The sequence below is a fragment of the Hemitrygon akajei genome, chromosome 24 (assembly GCF_048418815.1).
Source record: "Hemitrygon akajei chromosome 24, sHemAka1.3, whole genome shotgun sequence".
Lineage (NCBI taxonomy): Eukaryota > Metazoa > Chordata > Chondrichthyes > Myliobatiformes > Dasyatidae > Hemitrygon > Hemitrygon akajei.
The window spans coordinates 12,642,243-12,655,291 of NC_133147.1; the positions used below are offsets into that span (position 1 = coordinate 12,642,243).

General features: G+C 42.3%; 1 protein-coding gene across 2 annotated transcripts in view; it reads right to left on the reverse strand.

The window, feature by feature from the left end:
- The window catches only part of LOC140715876 (discoidin, CUB and LCCL domain-containing protein 1), a 167,814-nt gene that overhangs the window by 4,855 nt on the left and 149,910 nt on the right, over window positions 1-13,049 (reverse strand). For both annotated transcript variants that reach the window (XM_073028362.1, XM_073028361.1), the window contains exons 12-13: window positions 6,774-6,864; window positions 2,457-2,494 (exon numbers count right to left, since the gene is read on the reverse strand). In XM_073028362.1, coding sequence (XP_072884463.1) covers window positions 2,457-2,494; window positions 6,774-6,864 — 129 coding nt within the window. The remainder of the gene's footprint in view (window positions 1-2,456; window positions 2,495-6,773; window positions 6,865-13,049) is intronic.

Genomic DNA, 13,049 nt, shown 5'->3' on the forward strand with positions numbered 1-13,049 from the left:
TTTTTTTAGCAGGCTTTCTTATTTTTACGAGGCTGAGTTTCTAGCTCGACGCTCAACCCAGCACGGATGGAAAGTGTGCAAGGGAGCCGGCTGGATTCGAACTCGGGAGCCTTCACTGATGCTACTACACCATCAGCCGGCGTTCCGTGATTAGGCTAGGGTTAAATTGGCCAGTTGCTGTGTGGTGTGGCTCGAAGGGGTGAAAGAGCCTGTTCCACACTGTATCTTTATAAAATTAAAAAAAAATTAAATGTTCTGCTGCTGCGTAACAACAAATTTCACGACATATGCTGGTGATATTAAACCTCATTCTGGACTTTCATGCAGTTTGCTCCGATGATCGGCACTTCAAAGCGGCTCAAGTGGCTGTGAAATGCAGAGGCCAAGATCACTATAGGGGGCAGCACCTCATCGTTCACCTGGAAACCTTACAGTCACCGGAGGCAGGACGTTCAACAGTGTCAGCCTCCAGCGTTTCCATTCATTTGTACTGGCACTGGAAAGTTTTACGGTCACCACTTTCACCACGTTGGGATCCACGTTATGCTTTCATTCCAGTCCACACATGGACAGTGAACGCGCACAGTGTGAAATGTTCCCACAAACTAGGGACTTGCTTCCAAGGACACTTCATCTCATGTTCTTGAGATTTATTGCTTATTAATGTACAATGTCCTGTGTATGTTACTCAAAATGGCTTCTTTGGTTTGTTAAGAGTAGGAATGCTTCTTTGTCTGATAAGTGTTTCTCTCGCAGTTGTTTAGCTTTAGACTTGCTGATATGGGGATTGTATTCATTTGTTAACCAATGGGGAATGTTATTTTGTCTTGTGAGGCTGGGAACTTGGGGGGGGGGGGTGGTTTCGCGGTCTTTTGAGGAGAGTCGAGAGGAAGACACCGAGGAAGGTGGACGTGCGCTGCACTGCTTGGTTGACCACCGGGGGTGGTCCCAGGTGCGAAGACTTGGAGGTCGGAGGCAAGCGACGAGGGGTCGAATGGTTCGAGAGTTGAGCTCCAACGATGTGCACTAAACTGACTGAACTTTGATAAGTTGGCGCCTTTTGTTTTTTTTCTTTCCTTTCATATATATTGTATTGCCTAGTACTCTTTTAGTTTTAGTAAACTCTTTAAAGTGTATTTCATAACGGTATCTGGTGTGAATTTGATACTGTGTGCGGGCGCGAGGCATAAACTTGATTCTCACAGCATAAACGAGGCATAAACTTGATTCATAAACAGCAAGGCATAAACTTGATTCTCACGTGTATGGGAGGTGGGGTTGGTGTGTGGCTGGATCTCCTTTTCCCCTAGACATATACCAGCCTGTTGGTTAAGTGTTACATTAATTTATTATTATTTTTCTGCTTGTATTTGCACAGTTTGTTGTCTTTAGCACATCAGTTGTCTGTCTTGTTACGTGCGGTCTTTCATTGATTTTATTGCACTTCTGTGAATGCCTGAACAAAATGAATTTCTCGGTTGCATATGGTGACATTTATGTAACTCACTTCTCTTCCCTCACACCGTTCACCATCCGGCTAGTGTCTTCCACAGTGAAAACGGAGACGAAATACTCATTTAGTTCATCTGCCATCTCCTTGTCACCCGTTATTATTTCTCCGACCTCATTTTCTCGCGGTCCTATATCCACACTTATCTCTCTTTTATTTTTTACATACTTGACAAAGCTTTTACACTTTGACGTTGCTTGCTAGCTTGCTTTAATACTATTTCACCTTTTTCCTCCTTATGATTCTTTTCATTGTTCACTGTAGGGTTTTAAAATCAGTGGATTTATTTCACCTGTTTTGGCTTTGTGAATATGTTAAAACATTTTGGGTTGATGTTTGTCAATTTATAGATCAATATATTAATGTGGATTTTACTTTTTGTTTTGAAAATGTCTTATTTGGGTTTACTAATAATACCAAATCTCATAGGGATCATTTCTTTATCATAAATCTTGTTAAGTTACAGCAAATTTTTTATCCATAAATGCAAATACAGCAATAAGAAACCTTAATTTATATTTTTTATGTCAGAGTCCAAACTATATGTTAATACTTTGAAAACTTCCCATAACCAGAAAGCTGTAAAGACTGTACAAATTTGTCAACATTTCGGGTTATCTCTGGAAATGTTTCTGTTTTGTGACTCCTTTTAGATATTCCTTCTGTCCAACAGTATTCAGAGTGGATTTTCTTGTTTATTTGTCTATTTAAAGTTAATCATTATATATTTGTTGCTGCTTATGTGTGATTCCCTGGCTTCGTTAGCATATGTTTAGTGTTTTGGTTTTTGTTTGTGTTCAATAAAAATAAAAAAAAGTGAAAAAAAAGCTGAAGACGTCTTGGGGCAGATTGATAACATTTGGTCGGGGAGGGTGTACAGATTATTTAAAGTATGAAAAGGTATCTAATGTTTTCACACATTGAAGTTAAGAACAAAATAACTCACCTTTTAGGGACAAACAGTGCATCCTTTTTCCAGACTTCCTACAAACAATAAAATGTCAAAAATAAATATTTCTATATGACACAAATCATATATATTCGACAAATCAATATTTGGAGTAATGGAACAGAATATACACTTAGTAGCGATGTTATCAGATACACCTCTGCAAGTGCTCATTAATGCAAATATCTAATCATCCAATCATGTGGCAGCAACTCCATGCATAAACGCATGCAGACCTGGTCAAGAAGTTCAGTTGTTGTTCAGACCAAATATCAGAATGGGGAAGAAATGTGATCTACGTGACTTTGACCTTGGAGTGATTGTTGGTGCTAGACAAGCTGGCTGATCTGGGATTTTCACGCACAATAGTCTCTAGAGTTTACAGAGATTCCTTAAAGGTTATTTTGCAGATTTAGTCGGTGATGGGGAAGTCAAATGTGATGTTAGCACACATTTTGTGAGGACTAGAATATAAATGCAAGGATGTAATGTTATAAAGCACTGGTGAGGCTGCACTTGGAGTATTGTGAGCAATCTTGAGCCCCCTATTTAAGAAAGGAATTGCTGTCATTGTAGAGAATTCAAAGGAGGTTCACAAAAATGATGGCAGGATTGAAAGGTTTGTCATATGAGGAGTGTTTCATGGCTTTGGGCCTCTACTCACTGGAATTCAGAAGAATGAGGGGTGATCTCATTGAAACCTATCGAATGTTGAAAAGACTCAGTAGAGTGGATGTGGAAAGGATGTTTTCTAAGGTGGGGGAGTCCAAAACCATAGGACACTGCCTCAGAATAGAGGGACATTCTTTCAGAATGCCCTATTTATGGTGAGGATGTGGATGCAGTGAGGACCTACAAGTACTCACGGGTGCACCTGGATGACAGACTTGAGTGGAGCACCAACGCAGAGGCTGTGCACAAGAACAGCCAGAGTCACCTCTACTTCCTGAGGAGACTGAGGTCCTTTGGAGTATGCAGGCCTCTCCTTCACATGTTCCAACAGTCTGTTGTTGCCGGTACTATCTTCTATGCAGTGGTGTGCTAGGTGATACCAACTGGGTCAATAAGCCAATTAGAGAGGCTGGCTCTGTTATAGGGGTCAAACTGGACACTCTGGAGGCTGTGGTAGAACAAAGGACCCTACAGAAAATCCTGGCCATTCTGGACAATGTTTCTCACCCTCTGCATGCCACCTTGGCTGAACAAAGGAGCACTTTTAGTAAAAGACTAAGACAACTGCACTGCTCCAAAGAGCGCTGTATGAGTTCATTCTTACCCTCGGCCATTAGGCTGTATAATGAGTCAACCTATAGCCGGGGAAGTGATGACCCCCGTCCTGTTAGACTGTCTGAGGTAACTTATTTTTTATTCTTTCTTATTTCTCTTCTAACATTTGTATATCTGTGCACTTGCAATGCTACTGTGACACTGTAATTTCCTCGGAATCAATATTAACAAGGTCATGAAGGAGCGGGAGATCGGGGCTGAGGAGCAAAAATGGATCAGCCATGATGAAATGGTGGAGCAGTCTCAATGGCCTAATTCTGATCCAATATCTTATGGTCTTACCCCTGAGGCCTGACATGGTCATTCTAACAGAAACCTCGAAGCAGGTGGTCATGGTAGAAATGTCAGTCGCTTGGGAAGACCAGACTGAGGAGGCGTTTGAGTGTAAGAAAGCCAAATACCAGGAGCTGGTAGAGCAGGTGCCAGAGTCAGGGGTGGAGGGCACGATGCCAACCTGTAGAGGTGGGGTATAGAGGATTTGCTGGCTGCTCACCATGCAGAACCTACTGTCTTCTTCGCATTATGGGAGTGGCAAAGAAAAGAGCCATCGGGCCCGTCACAGAGGCTGCTGAGCGAGCCTCCAGATGGCTGTGGATCAAGAAGCATGACCCGTGGACCAGTGCGGCTGGGACACAAGCCAGGGCCTGATCAACTCTAGCTGGGTCGTTTGGGCGAGGGTGTCTGATGAAGGTTTTTAGCCAGCTTTGAGTTCAGTTTTTTTGGTGCTCAATAAATGAGTCGTTACCACTTTACTGAAACATAAAACACCTCCACTATTTTATTTGCAAAAACCTACAATCCACTTTCCCTCTCAGCCCCAATCTTTTGCCTTCTTCCCACATTGCTTCATGCCCTGACCAATCAAGAATCTATCAACCTTTGTTTTAAATATACACAAAGACTTGGCCTCCACAACCACCTGTGGCAATGAATTCCACACATTCAACACTCTCTGGCTGGAGAAATTTCTCCTCATCTCCATTCTAAGAGGATGCCCCTCTACTCTGAGGCTGTCCCCTCTGCTCCTAGACTCTCCCAACAATATGTACTTGTGCATATGACAATAAACTCGACAACGACTTTGAAATCCTATTTGAATCCAAATTTTGTCTTCGTACAAGAGACTCCCAACGAATAAACACAAGAGATTCTGCAGATGTCGGAAATCTGGAACAGCTCGCACAAAATGCAGAAGGAACTCAGCATCAATGGAAATTGGAAATGAATAAACAGCCATGTTTCAGGTGGAGACGCTCTTCAGGACTCCCAATGAAGTCCGTAAGTTCAGTTAATTCTAAAGCATCAACGTTAATAAGGAAGTCTATTTTATATAGCCCAAGGAAGAGATTGTACCTGCTACTGGAGCTTGAGAAACTATCAGGGAGATGATAGAATCAGTATGTGACCACAAATACAGGAGGTACAGTTGAAGTCAGAAGTTTACATACACCATAGCCAAATACATTTAAACTCAGTTTTTCACAATTCCTGACATTTAATCCTAGAAAACATTCCCTGTCTTAGGTCAGGTAGGATCACTACTTTAAGAATGTGAAATGTCAGAATAATAGTAGAGAGAATGATTTATTTCAGCTTTTATTTCTTTCATCACTTTCCTAGAGGGTTAGAAGTGTACATACACGTTGTTAGTATTTGGTAGCATTGCCTTTAAATTGTTTAACTTGGGTCAAACATTTTGGGTAGCCTTCCACAAGCTTCTCACAATAAGTTGCTGGAATTTTGTTGCATTCCTCCAGACAGAACTGGTGCAACTGGGTCAGGTTTATAGGCCTCCTTGCTTGCACACGCTTTTTCAGTTCTGCCTACAAATCTTCTATCGAATTGAGGTCAGGGCTTTGTGATGGCCACTCCAATACCTTGACTTTGTTGTCCTTAAATAATTTTGCTACAACGTTGGAGGTATGCTTGGGGTCATTGTCCATTTGGAAGACCCATTTGCAACCGATCTTCACAAAGTCCTTTGCTGTTGTTCTGGGATTGATTTGCACTTTTCGCGCCAAAGTACGTTCATCTCTACGAGACAGAATGCGTCTCCTTCCTGAGTGGTATGATGGCTGCGTGGTCCCATGGTGCTTATATTTGTGCAGATGAACGTGGTACCTTCAGGCGTTTGGAAATTGCTCCCAAGGATGAACCAGACTTGTCATCATTTTCTGACCTCAATCCGATAGAAGATTTGTGGGTAGAACTGAAAAGGCGTGTGCGAGCAAGGAGGCCTATAAACCTGCCTCAGTTATACCAGTTCTGTCTGTAGGAATGGAACAAAATTCCAGCAATTTACTGTGAGAAGCTTGTGGAAGGCTATCCAAATTGTTTGACCCAAGTTAAGCAATTTAATGGCAATGCTACCAAATACTAACAAAGTGTATGTAAACTTCTAACCCACTGGGAATGTGATGAAAGAAATAAAAGCTAAAATAAATCATTCTCTCTACTATTATTCTGACATTTCACATTCTTAAAATAAAGTAGTGATCCCAACCGACCTAAGACAGGGAATGTTTTCTAGGATTAAACGTCAGGAATTGTGAAAAACTAAGTTTAAATATATTTGGCTATGGTAGATGTAAACTTCTGACTTCAACTGTAACTGTGTAGAATCTGTTTGATGGTCACAAAATAGTCCAAACCAACTATCCTTCTGTGAAACCTGAAGTGTGATTTCTTCAGCATACAAGTAATACATATATCATGGGTAAGCTGACTAATTTTGGTTAGTGTCTGATTAATGTAAAGGTTACATAAGGTCATCCTGAGTAACAAACAGGATCCATTTTTACATCTTAAGTCAATTTTCAAAGTTCACAGTAATTTGATTATCAAAGTACACCTACATCACCATTTACAACCCTAAGATCCATTTTCTTGCAACAAATCTATAACAGAATAATAACCATAATAGAATCAATGAAAGACCGCACTAACTTGGGTGTTTAACAAGTGTGCAAAAGTATACGTGTTCACTTACAGAATAGTAAGTTACAACTGTTTGCCAGAGTGACCCACCTTCTTTTCCAGAACAGACACAGTAATAGGAGTGCTGTTGATATCATTACCAGAAAACTAACCGAAATAAGTACCACAATCAAATTTAAACCTGCAAAAGGAAACAAAATTAATTAGCATCCATTTTAATTCTAATGCAATACGTAGTTCACAAAAGAAACATGACTTAGATAAACACCAGAAATTCTGCAACACAAATAAAATGCTGGTGGAACTCATCAGGGCAGGCAGCATCTATGGAGATGAATAAACCATAGACCTTTCAGGCCAACAAACTTCTTCAGGACTGGAAAGGAAGGGGGAAGACACCAGAATAAAAAGACGGGAGAGGGGAAAGAAGATAGCTAGAAGGTGATAGGTGAAGCCAGGTGGGTGGGAAAGTTTAAAGGCTGGAGAGGAAGGAATCTGATAGGAGAGGAGAGTGGAGAAAGGGAAGGAGGAGGGGACCCGGGGGGAAGTGACAGGCAGGTTAGAAAAGGGAAGAGGCTAGAGTAGGGAATAGAAGAAAAGTGGAGGGAGAGGGAAGTAATTTTTTTTAACCAGAAAGAGAAATCTATAATCATGCCATCAGGTTGGAATCTACCCAAATGGAATATAAGGTGTTACTCCTCCACTCTGAGGGACAAGAAGAAGCCACGTACTGACATATCTGAATGGGAAGGGGATGAGAATTAAAACTTTGGCCACCTGGAAGTTCTGCTTTTGGCGGAGGGAGCGGAGATGCTCGATGATGAGGACCCTCAATTTACACAAGTCTTAGTTATCAGGCCCAGTTGGCCCAAGCCAAACAAAATCCCCCATTCAATTAAGTCCCATTTACCAGTGTTTGGCTCACGTACCTCTAATGCATAGATTCTATGCATTTAAACCTCCAGGGCAGCCTGCCATGTGGAACCTTAGCAGAGGCCTGTCTGAAATCCATCTAAACGACATCTGAGAAAGGATGTGCTTGCATTGGAGAGTTCAGAGGAAGTTTACGAGAATGATTCCGGGAATGAAAGAGTTACCGTATGATGGCTCTGGGCCTGTTACTAATGGAATTCAGTAGGATGTGGGGGCTTCCAACTAAAACCCATCAAATGTTGAAAGGCCTCAATAGAGTGGATGTGGAGAGGATGTTACCTTTGGTGGAGACGTCCAGGACAGAGGGCACAGTGTCGAAATAGAGGGACATCCATTTAGAATGGAGGTGAGGAAGAATTTCTATAGCCAGAGGGCAGTGAATCTGTGGAATATGTTGCCACAGGCGGCTGTGGGGGCCAAGTCATTGAGACAGTGGTTGATAGATCCTTGATTAGTCAGGGCATGAAGGGGAACAGGGAGAAGGCAGAAGGCTGGGGTTGAGACACCTACCCAAGGGTGACCTGCAGGTTAGCAGAGGGAAGGAGCACTTGACTCCTTCTTTGGTAGAGAAGTATCTCCACCCCACCACCCAACTAAGCCACTAGATGGTGCAATTTCATTCTTTGCCCTCCCTGGCTGAGAGCGCTCTCAGGAGAATTGAAGACACAGGAGATTCATATGATTTACCAAAAAAAAACTCCAAGAAAATTCTCCTCCTCCTGTGGGCCTAACTACTCAAAGTCCTTCTTTCTTCCCCCGCCCCCCCCCCCAACTAGGATGGGTCTCAGTATTCATGAGGGAAAATAAGATGAATACCATTAAGGCCATCTCTTTTGACCACCGAATAAACAAACAGTAAGTCTTAACATAACGTTAATAAACATATTAAAATATTTAAATGCCCAAAAGTGAATGACAGAGCTAGCAAACTACTACTTTCCATTGAAAGTTACAAGCAATGATGTCTTTTGAAATCACAAGGTGCAGCTGTGGAAATGAAGAATTTGGAAGACGAATGTCAGGGTTGTAAATTGCAGACATACTTTGATAATAAATGTACTTTGAATCTTTGATCAGAATGCCACTTGACACAAGTTGTTTTGGAAACTGATCAACATAGTCATAAAACTAATTATCGTGGTCGGAAACTGATCATCATAGTTAGAATGACTGATTTGTTAAAGAGTACATTAATATAGATAGGTTAAGTTCAAGTTCATCTTGGGGCCTACCTCTCAAGCACATAGACCTGTGGGTAGTGAATCAGTGGCCAATAAGAGCTGAATGTAATGCCACGCTCCTGATTAATTCTAAAGTTGTTCTGAATGAGACATATCCAAGTGCTGACACTCGAGAAGGTTCAAAGGAGGTTCACGAAATGATTTCAGGATTGACCAGCTTGTCATATGAAGATCGTTTGATGGCTCTTGGCCTCTATTCACTAGAATTCAGAAGAATGATGGGTGACCTAATTGAAATCTCCCTCTGAAACCTATCAAATATTGAAAGGCCTCAGTACAGTGGATGTGGACAGGGTGAATCCTATGATGGGGAGTCTAGAACCAGAGGACGCAGCCTCAGAATAGAGAGGCATCCATTTAGAATGGAGATGAGGAGGAGTTTCTTGGGTCAGAGGGTGGTGAATCTGTGGAATTTGTTGCCACAGATAGTTGTGGAGGCCAAGTCATTGGGTATTTTTAAGGCAGAGATTGATTGATTCTTGATTAGTCAGGGCATGAGGGATACAAGGAGAAGAGAAGAGATTGGGGCTTTGAAGGAAATGGATCAGACATGATGAAATGGCGGAGCAGACTCGATGGGCCGAATTTTGCTCCTGTATCTTGTGGTCTTATAATCCTGCCATACTAATTAGGTTTACATTAAGTTATTTGAGATGACACCAAAATTTGACAATATCCTTCAGGATTTATTCACAAATCTAATTTCTTAAATGCTTCTTCTTACTGTTGTTTTGTTTAGACTACCTTATCCATATGTAATAGGGTCTGAGAAGCTTCAATCTTGCCCCTGGCCTTAACCTCACCAAAATGAGTGACTCCAAGTCTAAACACAAGAGATTCTGCAGATGCTGGAAATTCAGAGCAAACAGAGCTCACAGATCGGGTAGCAATCTATGGACTGGAACAAAGAGTTGACTTTTCGGTCCGAGATCCTTCATTCACGAGTCCTGATGAGGAATCTCAGCCTGACACATTGGCTTTTTATTCTTCTCCATAGATACTGGCTGACCTGGTAAGTTCCTCAAGTGTTTTGATTGTGCGAGACCAAGTCCATCTTCTTAAACAAGGATTTTGTTCCTTGGAATGTAGGAGATGTTGGGCACACCCAGCCCTGAGACATCAGGTAAGGTCATTTGATTTCAAACAATTGGTTGATTCATCATTACATAATGTCTCCCTGGTGCTTCCTGCTCCCTCCCTTTTCCTTTTCCCAACCATGATTCCCCTCTCCCTGCCCCCTTCCCACTCTCAGACCACAATAGAGACCCATATCAGGGAATACAGGTGTCCCCCGCTTTACAAATGTTCACTTTTATGCCACTGCGCTTTTACAAAAGACCTACATTTGTAACCCGTTTTCGCATTACAAAGAGGATTTTTGTTTTTATGAAAATTTTTCCCATATAAATTAATGGTTCTTCGCTTTACACCATTTTGGCTTAAGAAAGGTTTCATAGGAATGCTGTACCTTTGTAAAGGGGGGGGGGGGGGGAAACACCTTTATCATCATCATGTGCCGTGTCATGAGTGATCCCCATGACCACGATAGTTCTTGGCAAATTTTTCTACAGAATTGATTTGCTGTTGCCTTCTTGTGGGCACTGTGGTGACCCCAGCCATTATCAAAACTCCGTCGGAGATAGTCTGTCTGGTGGAGTGGTCACAAAACCAGGACTTGTGATATGACCCATCTGCTCATATGACCATTCACCCCTGCTCCCAAGGCTTCATCTGACCCTGATCTGGGTGGGGGTAGGGGTTGCTAAGCGGGTGCTACACCTTGCCCATGGGTGACCTGCAGGCTAGCAGAGGGAAGGAGCACCTCACATCTCCTTTGGTAGAGACATAACCCCACCCTGCCACCCATTAAGGGGATCCTGTCCCTCTAATAGGATTAGCATGGTCAGCAGGGATGAGTTGGGCCAAAGGGCCTGTTTCTGTGCTGTATTTCTCAATAACTTTAGGAGATCTAAATTGAGATATCATTATTGCTACATTCCTTTGCTCTCTCTAGAACCTCCCTATTAATTGCTACCAGATGCTGGGTCTTAATTGTTGCGTAATTAAGCATAAAGTTAGTTATTTATGTGTAATTATTTTAATTCATAGACCTTCCAATGTTCTCTGGGGCTTTCATCTTCATGAACTTCTTGTGACCTGACAGTGATGGTTCATTTCTTCTGTATTCTTTATAACTGGTATTCATGGAACACATTATCCTTGGGGTCTTGGTGTAGAACATGAATTGACATCTGTCTTCATAGCTTTTCTAAAACCTCTCAAAATCTTGCATTTCCATCACAACTTTGACATCTCCTTCAGAATCAGAATGAGATTTAATATCACTGGCACATGTTGTGAAATTTGTCATCTGAAACTGAATTACAGTAAGTGTATGTTTATTAAGTAGTTAAATTAAATAAGTAGCGCAAAAATAAAGATTAAAAAGTTGTGAGGTAGTGTTCGTGGGCTCAATGTCCATTCAGAAATCGGATGGCAGAGGGGGTAAAGAGGTGCTGAGTTTGTGCCTTCGGGCTCCTGTACCTCCTTCCTGTTGGTAGCAATGAGTAGGAGGCATGTTTTTGGGTGATGAGGGTCCTTCATGATGGATGTCCCCTTTTTGAGGCATCGCTCCTCGAAGACGTCCTGGATGCTGGCGAGGCTAGTGCCCATGATGGGGCTGACTGCGTTTATAACTTTCTGCAGCTTATTTCAATCCCCCCCCTCCCTCCACCCCATACCAGATGATGATGTTAAAATGCTCTGCACTGTACATCTGTAGAAATTTACAAGTGTTTTAGGTGACATCCCAAATCTCCTCAAACTCTGAGTGAAATATAGCCGCTGTTGTGTCTGGTGTGTTTTCTCTCGTCTTACCCTTTCTGAAGTCCACAATCCCTTCTTTCCTCTTTCTGATGTTGAGGGCAAGGTTGTTGCTGTAACATACTTTGCATCTGATGAAGCAGTTTTTGAACTGCAGTTAATGCTGTAACACAGAAAATGTGTCCCACAGACAACAACTTGACAATGACCACTGCGGGCAGAATCTCAGATGGGGACGAGAAGGTGTACACGAGCGAGACATATCAGTTAGTTGAGTGGTGTCGCTGCAACAACCTTACACTCAATATCAGTAAGACCAAAAAAATTGACTGTGGACTTCAGGAAGGGTAAGACGAAGGAACACAAGCCAATCCTCATAGAGGGATCAGAAGTGGACAGTGAACAACTTCAAGTTTCTGGGTGTCAATATCTCTGAGGATCTATCCTGGACCCAACATATTGATGCAGCTACAAAGAAAGATAGCGGTTCTACTTCATTTGGATTTGAGATTTGGTGTGTCATCAAAGACACTCGCAAATTCCTACAGATGTGTGTGGAGAGCATTCTAACTGGCTGTATCACCATCTGTTGGGGTGGGGTGGGGCAGGGGCTATTGCACAGGATTGAAGTAACCGCAGAGAGCTGTAAGCTTATTCGGCTCCATTATGGGCACTAGCCGCTGTACTATCTGGGACATCTTCGAGGAGCAATGCCTCAGAAAGGCGGCATCCATCGTTAAGGACCCCCACCACCCAGGACATGCCCTCTTCTCATTGCTACCAGCAGGGAGGAGGTACAGGAGCCTGGAGGCACACACTCAGCAATTCAGGAATAGCTTCTTCCCCTCTGCCATTTGATTTCTGAATGGACATTGAACCCATGAACACAACCTCACTACTTTTTTATTTCCTAGTTTTTTGTCCAAGTTATTTAACTATATATTTATATACATACACACACACACTTACCATAATTCATAGATTTTTTTTCCCTCTACCATCATGTATTGCATTGTACTGTTGCTGCATGTCAACAAATTTCACAACATATGCTGATGATATTAAACCTGTTTCTGATTCTCATTCAGACTTGTCGCTGATTGAGGAGGAGCACTGGGACCAGGATGCTTTAGAGAACACCACCGATTCTCTTCAAAACAATGACATCTTTCATATCTACTTGAGAGGTGGCTGAGGGGGAGGAGGTAGGGAATGAGCCCTGTGATATACTAATCTCCATTTTGCCTAATTCTGCTCCCACGTCTAATGGTCTATGGATTTCACCTGGGTCTCTGATGTCGAGGGATTACAACCCAGTTTCAGTCCTGATCTCTTACTCTCTAGCTGCACCGTGGTCCCTCCAACTAAT